Genomic DNA, 14,638 nt, shown 5'->3' with positions numbered 1-14,638 from the left:
CATGGCAGACAGAAGACACTGACAATTCCAGGGACATGGCTTTCTCCAGTGCCAGCTGTGAGTGGGAGTCGGAATAAAAACTCTGTAAACCACAACTCCATTGGAAGATTCCTTTCCTTTTCATTCCGTAAATAAGCTCTACATTCCCTTCTGAATTGTCAGTTGCTTGTTAAAGATGGGAACTTCTCTTTTATGATTTTTTTCCCTATGGTTTGGAATTGGATGAAGGTCTCCTTCATTCACAAACTCCAGACCAAACTGCCTTTGGAATATGGCCCATGGGCAGTTTTTGCCCAGCCATGGTACTTCTAGATCAGAAAGCAAAGGCAATGGTATTTGCAGCCAAAACCCAACAAAGCCTGGGACAGCCAAAACATTCTGGGGAGACACAGGCCTCCAGCTGTTCCTAGAAATCAATGGAGTTCCTGCCAAATGGCTCTGTAGCACTAAGTGCAATCTCTTTGCCTGGATCAGAGCCTTGCTCAATGGAAAAAACAGAAAGATCAGCCAGGGTGCTCCCAAAGGCCCATCACATCGTTTTTATTCTGCTCATCTGGCTTAAGTTTGCAACTCAATGTGTGGCTGCAGTTACACTGATGAGGAGGAAAGAAAAACAAAACAAACAAACAAACAAACAAACACCAATAAAAAAAGAGCCTCATGGCAGGGCTATGACGTTCCACAAGAGGAATCACTGGTGTGCATTTCATGGACCTCTCTCAATCCTATTAAAGTACTGTAGTCCTGGTTTAAAATAGAGAGGTATGAAACAACTTTGGGAGACAGAAACTAAAATGGCTTATGGGATTTTTTTTTTTAAGAATGAGGAAAATTACTCAAAAGGTGGTTTTTTGTAACATTTTAAAATATACTACATAAAAATTAACAACTGCAATAAGTAAGAATTAAAAAAGTAAGTTCTTTGGTGTACAAATAATTAGAAACACAGAAATGTGAGGATATGAATGCATATTTTCATAAAAATATGGAATTACAGACAAAAGTCGCTGATGGTAGAGACAGGAATGTGACATACACACACACTGAGTCCATGCAGCAACAGCCAATGCTTATTGAATGGCTGTGGGAAATGGATTTGTGAAGAATTCTCACAACCTGACAGAAAGCTCACAGTCTTGTACACCTGTATGCAAACACTGAGGTAAGGTGTGCTGACTTAGGAAGGCCATGGAATAGAGATGACATTGTGGAGAGAGAGAGAGACTGAACTAGAAACACGTTTCAACAAGTTTCAAAATATGGTCCTGCAAAAAGACTAGATATTTTAGAGAATTAGAACTGTGAAAGATGCATTGTAGCAGGACCATGTGGGGAAAAATAGAGGTGATTTGTGTTAGAGTTAATAGCAGCATTGTGTGGCAAAAGCTAATAGGTTGAAAAACATTTATAAGGTATTGTAACCAGGAAATAGGTTGGCTTCTGCTGGAATGGCATTGAGTTTTACATCTCTTGTGTCTCACTATTCATCGAGACTGATAATGGAATCAAATCTTTTTAAATGCCTTCCAGTTGCCCATCTCTGCAAAAGCTGGGAAAACCAACAAAAGGCACCCTCTTTTATAGGGGCTTCAAATTTCCCACTCTTACCTAGCTGATTGGACAAGGGTCTTAACTCCACCAGCTCACTGGCCAATGATATGGGTGCATTCATGGTTCAAACGGGTTGGCTGAAGTCCCCTGTTTGAACTTGAATCCAGCCTATCAGTAACACACCCGGGGACTTGTTTGCTTCTACTATCCAATGGATTAGGCTGGTTGAGTTGCTGTCTTGTTATGCCACATCATCTGTGCAGCTTTAGGCCACCTATAGCTGTCACAACCACAAACTACATACACTTAACTATAATACAAAGGTTGGTACTTTAATTACTCCTTTTTTAATTGTACTTTAATTAGGTCTTTTTACATTGCTGGATTTTTTTTTCTTCTGAAGAGAAGCTAGGATACTGCTCAAGAAAACTATCACATCCAATAATTAAATTCCCTGATTTCTTCTGGTGCTGGGTAAGACCTTCAGGCTGAAAGACTTGACTGAAGGCAAAGAACTAGTTCTGTGTGGTTTTGTTGACTGAAGACCCAGTACCAGTTCTGCTCCCTGTCATATGGGAGGATGCACCCATTGATGACCCAGTACTGTTTCTGGTTGGTGTCAGGTTGGTGAATGTGTCCCTTGATGACCCAATGCTTGCTCTGCTTGGTGTCCCACTGGAGGGTATGTTGCTTGCAGACAAACTGTAACTTCTGTCAGATATCGCATGGGAGGATATGTCCATTGATGATCCAAAACTTGTACTTAGGTTTTGGGTCATCAGTGGACATATTGGACAGTCTGATGTCACACTGGAGGGTATGCTGCTTGCAGACAAACTGTCACTTCTGTCGGATATCCTGTGGGAGGACATGTCCATTGATGATCCAAAACCTGTTCTGTCTGGTGTCACACTGGAGAGTGTGTTGGTTGCAGACCCAGGGTATGTTCTGTCAGATATCTCATGGGAGGATATGTCCACTGATGATCCAACACCTGTTCTGCTTGGTGTCACACTGGAGAATGTGTCGATTGGAGACAGAGTGCACATTCTGTTGGATATCCCATGGGGGGCACACGTCCATTGATGATCCAAAACCTTTTTTCTCTGGTGTCGCAAAGGAGAATGTGTCGGTTGGAGACAGAATGTACATTTTGTCACATACCCCATGGGGGGACATGTCCATTGATGATTCAAAACCTGCCTTCTCTGGTATCAGAATGGAGAGTGTGTCGGTTGGAGACAGAGGGTACATTCTGTCAAGTGCCCCATGGGAGGACATGTCTATTGATGATCCAAAACCTGTTCTGCTTGGTGTCACACTGGAGAATGTGTCGGTTGGAGACAGAGGGTACATTCTGTCAGATATCCCATGGGAGGACATGTCCATTGATGATCCAAAACCTGTTCTGTCTGGTGTCACACTGGAGAGTGTGTTGGTTGCAGACCCAGGGTATGTTCTGTCAGATATCTCATGGGAGGATATGTCCACTGATGATCCAACACCTGTTCTGTCTGGTGCCACACTGGATGATGTGTCGGTGGTATACAGAGTGCGCGTTCTGCGTGGTACCACACTGGAGGGTACAGGCACAGTTCTGTCTGGTGCCACAGTGGATGTTGTGTCGGTTCCAGAAACAGTATAGGTTCTGAGTCTAAGCTCTCCCCTGTGTGCTGGAATAAAAAAAATAGAAAAACAAATCAAGAGCAAATCTACGTTTCCTGTTAAATACCTCTCACAAGGGTATGTATGTGAAGTACTTATAACTGTTTGCTTCTTAAGTGCTTATTTGAAACACACAGCACCTGATTATAGATACTAATCTTTAATAGACAAAGGACATTAGCACAAGTATCCTGCCCTCAGAAGGGTTGGAAAACAATGGCACTTTATTTGAAGTGCTACACAATACTTACAGAGATCTTTTATCCCTCATCATTATAATTCCAAGGCTGTGTTTTTTAATCAAGTAAACAAACTTATTCTACAGTCTCCCTGTCACTGTTATTGGGGAACACTTGCCCTGTTGGCCACAGAAGGGATTTATTTGTTTTTGGATATATTTCACTATTAATTGAAATCAACACTTAATGTTCTTCAAATATTAGTCAAGCATATTGTTGCAGGCAACATTTTAATTAAATTACTCTAATATTCAAGTATGTTACAACAGTCTGACAAGTTAAAAATTCACATAACTAGAATACTGAGTATCAAACAATTTTTGCATAGAAAAGGCACTTTCTTTACCAAATAGCATGTGTGGGCTTGAACTAACGTGTTTTTGTAAACTTTGTCCTAAGTTACATAATGTGATTTATAATATAAGTTTCATATTGTTATTATTTTAAACTGCATGATTTGTAATATTTAGTTACAACTATTACTTGTGTAAGCAAAGACACATGACAAGGAGAGCATTTGTCCTGGGATATGTGCATTCCTTGGCTATGTAGTAATGTTGGCAAGTGATGCTCAGTTGATTAAAATCAGGTAAGAATTGCTACTACTCCTGTAAAAAATTAGTTTCTGGGAGACATCACTGCTTGGTGTATTATAGACACGTCCAGATAAGTAAACACTGTCAGTATGCTTTTCTGTTTTGCCTGTACTGATATCTCCATTCTTTCATGTCTGCCATCATCTCAGTAGCTGGAAAATTCTCTTTTGTGGCATATGTTGGTTTTGCATGGGTTTATTTTTGGTCAGGAGGGAAGAAGCCAGCCATGAAAGTGGTATTTCTGTGAGGAGGTGCTAAAAGCTTCCTCCATGCCAAACAAAACCAATTGCTGTCTCCCTCTGAGAATAGGCACACTGCTAAGTCAATTACAAAAGCTTGTAATGCCTCTATGGTAATTTATTTATGAAAGACAAAACCTTGGGAACTCTCTTTTTCTTCCTCGGAGAGGTGGGTAGGTGCCAGGGTCTTCCTGCTCCAGGGCTGGCCATGTGGCCAGGACGGCGCAGCCAAGATGGGCACAGCCAGGCTGGCGCCATGTGGTGCGGCTGTCTCGGTGTGGCTCACAATGAGCTTTATTTGCTTTGCTTAGCCGCTTTTAGCCAGCCATGCTGCCAACAAAGAGCCAGAAGTAGTGGCAGTGGATTTTTTTTCCCCTTTTTGGTGCGCCACATGAGGAGAGGCACTGAGTGGAGCTGGCAGCTGGCGTGTCCCGCATGGCGCCGGTGGGAGCCGTGTGATCAGTGTGAGGGGCATGGCGAGCAATTGCCCAGGGTGAAGCCTGCATGGGATCAACCTTTCAACGCTGCAGAGGTCTATAAAACTTTTCAATTGATAGAACTTGAGAACAAATGAACTTACGAACACTAATTCTCTCCTGAGTCAGAGAAAAGGAAAAGGGGAAGACATGTGAGGAGAACAACATGGCGACACTAAGGTTGGTGCAGAAGAGGGAGGGGGAGGAGGAGGTGCTCTGGGCCTCAGAGCTGAAATTCTCCTGCAAGCTGTGGTGAGGACTATAACACAACAATCTATTTCCTTGCAATTCATTAAGTGCGTGGGGGAATACAGAAATCACCTGCAGCCTGTGAGAAAAAGGTGGTCATCCTGGAACGTGTGGATGCTGAGAAGCTGTGATCAAGTGAAAGACTTGAAAGAGAGAGAGAAGCCTTGCTTCCAGAGATAGAAGAAAAACACCTTTGCTTTCGTACTAGAACAGCTTATCCTTGAAACAAAACCCCATGAACCAAATGGCCCATGAAAAAACAGTTGTGGGAAGACTTCTTTGCCCTTGGGAGTGACTCATGTTGCAGCAAACTTGGGTGGGGCTGCTACTCGTGAAAATTAGAACCACATTGGAAAAGTTCACAGAGAACTGTCTCCTGTGGAAGAGACTCCATGGCATAGCAAAAAAACACCTCTCCCTAAGCAGACTGAAGAAAGACTTTTAGAAGTGACAATCTGACTAAAAGCCCCATGTTTTGTCTCCCTCTGTTGTTGGTCAGAAGGAAAGAAGGGCTATGGAAGGGTTTTAAATCTCATGATTCTTTTTAAATTTCATTAATAGATTTTTCTTTATCTATTTTAAAGTTTTGAGCCTGTTTTGCCTTTAAAGTCTTTTACTTCTAATCCTTAACTCAGCCCATGAGCTTTTTAATTGTTCTTTCCCCTTCCTCTACTCAACGGTGGCAGAGGAGAATAAGTAAAGGATTTTTTGTAGGTGCACTGGCTTTTAATGCACTGTAGGTGCATTGGCTTTTAGCCAATGTCAAACCCATGACACTATCAGATTTTACTTTACTTACTATCACTGTGAGAACATTCACATGTTTCAAAGCAAATAAACCATTCACTACTAACAGTACTAAGAAAAAGTTACAATTATTTGAGGTCCACATTTACTGAATTCTGTCCTACACTATTTCCAAGAAAAAAAATGCAAGACAGAGGGTGACAAGAAAAAAGCCCAGTCTGACAAATTTCTACAACTTAGAGAAAGCAAGGTTTAAAAAGCAAGGAAATGCAAAGAACTGCAATGGCTTAGGGAGAGGTGTTTTTTTGCTATGCCATGGAGTCTCTTCCACAGGAGACAGTTCTCTGTGAACTTTTCCAATGTGGTTCTAATTTTCACGAGTAGCAGCCCCACCCAAGTTTGCAAGGAAAGGCTATTACAAACACATTAATGGTTTAAAACAGAAAGAAAGGAAAAAGCCTTTAAAAAAATTTAAAATAGTAATGAAAGAAAAAAATGAAAAACCAAATACCCATCCACCTGCCACCAACACTCCCCCAAACCAAAAAAATCCAAACAACCAAGCAACCAAACACAAACAAAAATAAAAATAACCAAGCAAATGGGGACCACTAGAAAAAAAAAAAAAAAAACCTACTAAAAATTACAAAAATTTTAATCCCTGTCTTAGCTATCACCATCCCCTTCCTCTTCTGAAAAACGTCTCTGAACATTTCTGTTTGTGCTAGTTTTAATGCTACATTATGGAATGCTACATTTACAATTCAGTGTTTTGTGCATTTACAATTAAGTGTTGTTGCGTTTGCCTACAGCAGCTGTGCAGCATGAAGGGAGATGCTGGCTGGGAACCCACATCCTGTCATTGCTTGCAAAGCACACTTACCAGCAGGAGCAGGAATAGGAGCAGCAGCTCTACCAGATGCTTGGGGTGAAATGTGAGGCTGAAGAAGATCTGTTTAGTAAAAGTAAGTTTTAATAAGCAAGGAAATGCACAGAATGGAAATAGTTATGGTTACAAGGAAAGGTGATTACAAAATGTTAATGGTTTAAAACAGAAAGACAGGGAAAAGCCTTTGGTTAAAAAGAAAGAAAGCAAGCAATTAAAAGAAGTAAAAAAAGAAAAAAATCAAAAATCAAATACCCACCCACACACCTCAACCCCTCCCCAAAACCAAAAAATTCCAATCAACCAAGCATCCAAACCCAAACTAAAACCAAAAAACCCCACAAGGAAATAGGAGCCAATAATAAAAAACACTAATCCATGTGTTAGCTTCCACCATCTCCTTTCTCTTCTGAAAACAGTCTCAGAACATTTCTCTTAGCACTAGTTTTAATACTCCCTTATGTTTATATTTAAGTATTGTTTGCCCAGAGAAGCTGTGCAGCATGAAGGGAGATGCTGTCTGGGAACCCACATTCAAGTGACTTTAATTGCTTCAAAGGCACAAAGCACACTTACCCACAGGAACAGGAGCAGCAGCAGGAACAGCAACAGAAGGAGGAGGTGGAGGAGCAGGTGGAGGAGCAGAAGCAGGAGCAGGAGGAGGAGGAGGTGGAGGAGGTGGTGAACTGCTTCAGAGTCAATGTGGCAGTGTGAAGATTCTGTTTGGAGAAAGTAAATTGTAATAAGCAAGGAAATGCACAATACTGGAATGGTTGTGTTTGCAAGGAAAGGCTGTTACAAAATGTTAATGGCTTCTAACAAAAAGAAAGGGAAAAGTCTATGAAGGAAAGGAAAGGAAATTGCAAGGAAAGGAAAGGAAAGGGAAAGGAAATTTCAAGGAAGGGAAAGGGAATTTCAAGGAAAGGAAATGAAATGTCAAGGAAAGGAAATGTCAAGGAAATTTCAAGGGAAGGATATTTCAAGGAAAGGAAAGGAAATTTCAAGGAAAGGCTATTTCAAGGAAATTTTAGGGAAAGGAAAGGAAATTTCAAGGCAAGGAAATGAAAGGATATTTCAAAGAAAGGAAAGGAAAGGAATTGCAAGGAAATTTCAAGGCAAGGCAAGGAAATTTCAAGGAAAGGACAGAAAATTTCAGAGAAAAGAAAAGATATTTCAAGGAAGTTTCAAGGAAAGGAAATTTCAAGGCAAGGAAAGGAAAAGGAAGGCAAGCAAAGTTCCAGGAAAGGAAAGTCCCAGGAAAGGAGGAAGGATAATAATATTAAAAAAAAAAAACAAAAAACAACTCAAAAACCAAACACATACCCAGCCACCACCACCACTCCCCAAAACCAAAAGAAATCCAACCAACCAAGCAACATTCAAACTACAACAAAAAAACCCCATATCAAATAATGACCAATAGAAAAAAAATACAGCACGAATTTTAAGTCCTGTGTTAACTTTCATCACCTTCTTTCTCTTCTGATATATGTCTCTGAACATTTCTGTTTGCACTAATTTTATTGCTTCAATATGTTTACAATTAAGTGGTGTTGTATTTGCCTACAGAAGCTGTGCAGCATGAAGGGAGATGCTGGCTGGGAACCCACATCCGAGTGACTGTAATTGCTTGCAAAGCACACTTACCATCAGGAACAGGAGTAAGAGGCACCAAAGCTGCTTCGGATTCAAAGTGAGCCTGTGAAGATTGTCTTCCTGTTCTTAATGCTTCAATTCTGGCAGTGCCCGTGAGTAGAGATCCCTAAAATGTCCAAACATGTTCTTTAAATAAAAGTAAAAGGAATCATTAGTGCCAGGCAAGCTACACTTAAATGCCAAATAGCACACATCCACATTTGTTACAAAAGACAGAATTTTTTTTTAGCAGAGAAATCAAATACAGTTTGGAAGCCAGGCAGATTCTTAGTCCCAGGACTTGAACATCAAAAAGGTCTAACAATGGATTTTGTATTTCTTCTAGAATGTTGAATACTAATGTAATTGAGGAGCAGGGAATGAGTCCACACCCTAGTTAGAAGATGCTGTGATGTTTTCAAGTATGCAGTACAGCACTGAGCTCTTGATACAATTTTTTCATTTTATTTAAATACAAGACTCACTGCAGGTTCAACTTTTGTTCACAAAAAATTACCACATAGTTTCAAGCTAATGTTCACACTTCCAAGATGAGTCAAGTTACTAATCCTTCCACTCCACAGCAAAAAAATTAACTTGCAGTAACAAAAGAAACATTGTAAACCTACAGACCTCTGAAAACAAATAATCCGATTGCACTAGAACTGGAAAGATGTAGCTGTTTCCATGGATGTAGTGGAATAATGTCCCAATTTTGTTATATTGGTTTAGATTGATGATAAAGTTAGCAGGACAAGAGAGCACAGATGATTTGGCAGTACTGGTAACTTTATATCTACCCCAAGTAGTCTCAACTAACCGTTGAAATTATTGGTCTTCTTTACAACGCATAATCATATTTTATTTGTTATAATTTTTCCCTTCAGATAGTATGAAATTGGACTTTTGAATGTAAACCTGTGATACAGACAAAAATTAACCTTGTACCACAAACAGGGATTTACAAAGGTTTTTCAGTTTTCCTTTTCAGTTTTCACATTGCTGATCTTCAGAATAGATGTTAACCCAGGTAAAATCAACCGGGTTGTTTCATTGGGGTGTCTAGGAAACAGCAGTGGCAAATTAACCCATATCACATCTTTTTTCATGAGAAAAAATCTCCAAAATGTCTTGGTTCTGTGGTTCTAGTCCTAAAAGAGGATTCTTGAAGATTATAAGGCCTTTAATTTAAATATGCACATCGCAGACTAACTAAGGCAGTTCTAGAGGATGTGCCTGCAAACAACTCCACTGCTTTCAATGACAAGTGTCCCTAAAATGATTCCTAGCTGCTTACCTCACTCAAGATTACAGGATTGCCCTTAATACAGTTTGGCATGGAGTAAAATTAAAATCCATTAGGTGACCTCTGTCTATAAAAAGGCAAACTTTGTAATAAAACCTCAGTAATGAGCTTGGAAAGGAATCAAACAGGAACTAGAGATGAGGGCTGAGGAGAGAGAGAGGGAAAAGGGTGAAAGAGAGATGAGGAAAGGGAGAAAGAGAAAAAGGGATGGAGAAAAGGAAGTTCACAGTGACACCGACTGTGAGCCATTGCTGCTGTTTGTATATGTATTGAGTTACCAAGTGCACCTGAGGCTGCAGGTGAACAAGAACTTCACAGTTCTGCCCCACCAGCGAGCTCCCCAGCACATACTGTACTATGTTATTTATACCACAAGCACTCTGTGCAAATATGAAATGCAACTTTTTGTGTTTATGATTCTCTTCTGGAGAGAAAGAGGGAACAGGCTGCAGGTGCTTCTGCAATCATTGTGAGGTCAAAAAAGAATGGGAGTTGGGATGGGACTTAAAAAAAGAAAAGCAGCATCCACTACCAAATTAGAAAATAAGGATTTTAAAGCTGGTGATTGCCACAATGCCTCCTGTGCTAATTAAGCTTCATGGGAATCTCAAGGCATTATATATTTCATATTTCCATATTTTAGTGTGGAAACACGATAATGCACACATAATTTATGTCTTTATCATATTGAAATGTATGTATGCATGCAAGAGGGCAACAGTGAGAAATTATAATCTGCCTTTCTTGAATGTTTGATTTTGTGACCCCGATCCTGCAATTATATTCTGCATTAGAACAGAAAATCTACAATCAATTGGGAGGAATTACTGCAGAAGCTTACACACTGTATGCAATACTTACCCTGTCTAAGTTCCTTGCACTTTACTTGATTACCTACTCTCTCTCTAATTCAGACAGAGAAGTACAATGAAAGAAATATGTACTCACTCTGCCTTTTCTTCTCTCATTAGGAAAAAAATTCTGCTTTAGCACTAATGTATTCTGCACAACTACAAAGACTAAGGGATAGTTTCTGTAGAAGACCAAACTTAAAAACAATAAGGATGCATTGCACTGAATCTGCATTCAGAGCTGAAAATATGGCACATTACTGGTAAATTTCTCTTTTTTTCCCACTCATTGTTTTGTCCTAAAAAAATCAGTATTTTGAAATGTGCAAGTCTTTAAACCTACAGAAGCAAAATAGCTTCTATATTTAAACATTCTAAATAGCAATCTCTTTTAAATGAGGAATGCTCTAAACACCACCGTTAATTCTAGAACCGTGGGTTGAAAAAATCTGATACTGACCAAGAAGGAGCCTGAAAATCTCATCTTTTTTGTTTGGTTGGTTTTGCTTTTTTGTGGGGATCTTAGTTTTGGTTTTGTTTGTGGGTTTTTTTAATTAGTCTTGTGTATATTAATGGGAAAAAAAGTGAAGGGGATAGAGGGATATTAATTTCCAAATATATATACTTCTGTCCATGTTTGTTTTCCCATCCATTATTTAATACTGTAACTGCAAAACTGAAAGTTGACATCATCTCTGAAATACCATGTGCAAGAGTACACATGGAAATTCTTTCAACTGTTGACTGCAATACTTTTGAAGCTTTTTGCTCTCCACATGCTCAGAGCATAATCTGTCTGCCTGTTACAGCTCAGATGCAAAAAGGAAAGAAAATTAAAAAAAAAAAAAAACAGGATTGGTTTTAGACTCTAACCTGGAATGATGCAGCCTCTGGCCTGTCTCTCATTGCTTCCTCTGAAAGGGTCTTCAGGCTGGGGAGTGGCATGGCTGATGCCACAGCCTCGTCTCTGACCTAAAGGGAAAATAGCCCAGCATCAGTGGTAATTCTCCTTCAGACACACCAGCGGGGGTGAACGGTGTCCCCTTGAGCCCATTGAGTGGACTTGCATTGATCACTGGACCTAACATCTATGGATAAAGTACAACTGATTGAATTTTCATTGCAAATAAATCTCTCATTCACAGTGCTGGGAGAGAATGCTACCAAAAAAAAAAAAAAAAAAAGTACCCTGCCCTGAAAAGAGAAAGGCCACGGACATGGCACGACGTATCTATTACTGTAAGAACACAGCAGTTGCTGCATGACATTCACTTCCAAAGTTTAAAAGAAGCCAGTATGAAGATGGTGGTGGCACAAAGGAAATTTTTTATCAGCACAGTTTGCTGTAGGTGAACCACGCAGTTTAGGTTCTGTCACTTTCCATGAGCATTAAAGGAAAGAGACTTGAAAAAGATATCTGAAAATAAAGTTAAGAACAGTTTTGGTGAATACAGAAACTAAAATAAAGAAGAGATTCCCATTTTGCTAGGAATTAAAGATATAGTAAAGGGAAATGGACACTCCAAGGTAATGAAAACATCTCTGGCTCTGTGCTGCTGTAGATTAAAAGCAGTTATAAAACCACCTACCATTAGAGCTATAGTATAATATGAAAATATTCCTTTCTCCTAAATAATTAATATGTATAGCTTTGTTGGACCTTCAAATAGTCTTATACCAGGCCACACTTGTACAAGTCAGAGAGAAAACTTGAGATTATTATTAAATTTAAAATGAGCTTTAAAAAAATACCATGGAAGGTTCTGACCACAGATTATGACTTCCTGCATTTTCTTTTCCTATTAATAATTTTCAGAGGTTAAAGTAGCAGACACAAAGCCAAATGTTTTATGGCCACCAAGTATGTGATCTCTCATTATTCAGTAGAGGGTTAACCACCACAATTGCTAATTTTTTGTATGCTGCATTAGTCTTGACAACCAGAAATAGTGCTCAGCGAGGGAAGGCAAGGGAATTTTGTCATAACTTCTACATTTAGAACAAGGTGTGTGTATACTGCAAACTTGCATTTTATTCCACTATAGTTTTTTAAGATGGTAGAAGTTGAGGGAGGAAACTTCAACTCTAAGGAAAGGAAGTTGCTTTGCAACAACTTTTCTCCTCCCCTGAGAATAAACAGTTCTAAGAGTTTGGCATGTTTGGAACACAAATCAGAGGGAGCACTTCAAATTCCTACCTCATTCAGGGCAGCCTCCACAGCTTTTATATGATTAATGATCAACTCTTCGTCTCTATTATAAAAGAAAAGAAAACAAAACAAAACAAAACAACAATGGAGTAACTTTATAGAACTGAAGCTCTTCCAATGTACAAATTAATCTTCAGCTACTTTATGGTTTTGATGTCTTGTAAAATAATTGTTGATAAACTGTTGAAATTGTTGATAAATTGTTGATAAACTCCAATGCAAACCCTAAAAATAGTTCATATTGGTGCATTTGGTGCATTTCCAAATGAAAGATGCGTCTGTTGAGGATAAGCAATTAAAACTGATCTAATTATATGCCTATCAAAACTATCATGGCTTGGATACAGAGGTCATTAAAAGTCTCTAGCAGGATGGTATTATATTCTTGTATTGGAAAACACTGACAGATTCTGTTTATTTCATCTGCTTTGCTTATATGCTCCAAAGGGAGGAAAAAAACCCTATTTATTGTGAAGAGCTGCTAGAACAATGAAGGGAAAGTTGTCTTTGTTGATTTTCAGTTGCTATATACAGAAAAAAAATGCCATTTTTAAAGTCTCTTCACATGAAAATAATCTTTTCTGGATATATGTGTGGCCACAAAGAAGAATGTCCAAAATAGATTGGGGTGATTACAATGGAAAGGGCAAGCGTTCCAGAACAAATCCTTCTGCAGGTGACAGCTGCTTTGATCAAATCCTACCAAATAACATTTGTCATTTTAATTAGCTTGTTAAACATTTCATTGAGGATTATACAAATTGCATTATTTCCCTCGTGCATACAGCCCTTACAGCTTCTCAGATGTTTGTCTTCAGAGGTCAAATGAACCCATGTATGACTAAAATTTTTTTAGATCCTAGCCATAAAACAATATTCATAATACATGCTTCATACTATGGTAAGTATTAGACAACAAAGTCTGCAAAGTTGTTGTTTTATTTTAATCTCACCATATGGCGTAAGAATAGGTTAGTAATAAGCTCCTTCAAGTCATGGGGGCTCCTTTTGACCACCAGTCTTTTCAAAACCAGTGCCTGAGCCTTTCCTGCCACTCCAGGTTATGGTGCAAGTGGTGTGGGGATTAGGTGTAAATCCAAAACTCCCTGAAATCAGCCGGAAGATCTGTCTTGTACCACAGGAAAGGCGAGATCCAAAATGGGTTTCAGTCCCTTTGGCAGTGAAGACCTGTCTCCTAGCTGATGCTTCTGTATTTACTATAACTAAATGGTATCTGCCTATAACAAGATGGCGTGGAAACACAGAGAACAAACAATCATTTCTTAAATAAACAAAACTTTAAGATCTGCCAAAGAGATGTTGTCAGATCAGTAAGATCACACAGGTCTTTTGTTTGCCAGTTATTTCAGCACCCAGAATTTGGAGCACTATTAGGGGATAACTGCATAAAATGTATGACCTAGTATTTTGAACTAACACTTTTGTTTTTAGAAGATTATGTCTGAATTTCAAAAAAAAAGGAGACAGATGTACTTTTCTCTTCTAACCTTACACTTTCCAGGGCTAAAACCTGCCCATGGAAGTAGGAATTTAAATTTTTATACATTTTAAGTGACATCCCCCAGGCCCCAGGGCTCACATTGCTCCCTGTTGGATGGCACGTTCTGCCTCCTGGAGAGTCTCCTGCAGCTGCTGCTGGTCCTGCTCTGTGTCTTTCAGGAGTCTATTCTGGTGATCCAGAACTTGGTCTCTTCTCCTCAGCTCTTCTGTTGCATTAGAGAGGCTCTGCCAGCAGAGAGCAGAGTTGCTATTTAGCCCAAAGAAACTTCACTTTATGCCACTGGCTACTGACCAACATGGAAGACAAACTGATTGTGAAGTACATTTGGACCACTGCATCCTACGGTTTTATGAATTTCCTAGCAAAAGCATTAATGACTCAGAACCATCCCCCCCCCCCCCCAGTTTTTAGTATATTTGCTATGTATAAATAAGTTTTAGAAAACAAAATTAGCGTAGGTAAAAAGC

The 14,638-nt window shown here is 39.3% G+C and overlaps 1 protein-coding gene across 3 annotated transcripts in view; it reads right to left on the bottom strand.

The window, feature by feature from the left end:
• Positions 1 to 14,638, bottom strand: part of LOC143692093 (uncharacterized) — a 90,543-nt gene that overhangs the window by 55,701 nt on the left and 20,204 nt on the right. For 2 of the 3 annotated variants that reach the window (XM_077171645.1, XM_077171646.1), the window contains 7 exons: positions 14,250 to 14,395; positions 12,638 to 12,692; positions 11,314 to 11,412; positions 8,296 to 8,410; positions 7,225 to 7,367; positions 6,646 to 6,714; positions 527 to 3,224 (listed from right to left, as the gene is read on the bottom strand). The exons of the other annotated variant lie outside the window; for it this stretch is intronic. In XM_077171645.1, coding sequence (XP_077027760.1) covers positions 2,970 to 3,224; positions 6,646 to 6,714; positions 7,225 to 7,367; positions 8,296 to 8,410; positions 11,314 to 11,412; positions 12,638 to 12,692; positions 14,250 to 14,395 — 882 coding nt within the window. In that variant the 3' untranslated portion in view covers positions 527 to 2,969. Of the gene's footprint in view, positions 1 to 526; positions 3,225 to 6,645; positions 6,715 to 7,224; positions 7,368 to 8,295; positions 8,411 to 11,313; positions 11,413 to 12,637; positions 12,693 to 14,249; positions 14,396 to 14,638 lie in introns of those variants that run through there. 3 annotated transcript variants of the gene reach the window in all.

The sequence above is a fragment of the Agelaius phoeniceus genome, chromosome Z, assembly GCF_051311805.1.
Source record: "Agelaius phoeniceus isolate bAgePho1 chromosome Z, bAgePho1.hap1, whole genome shotgun sequence".
In the NCBI taxonomy this organism is placed as follows: domain Eukaryota; kingdom Metazoa; phylum Chordata; class Aves; order Passeriformes; family Icteridae; genus Agelaius; species Agelaius phoeniceus.
Note: the sequence above shows the minus strand (reverse complement) of the source record. Positions and strands in the feature narration are given on the sequence as shown.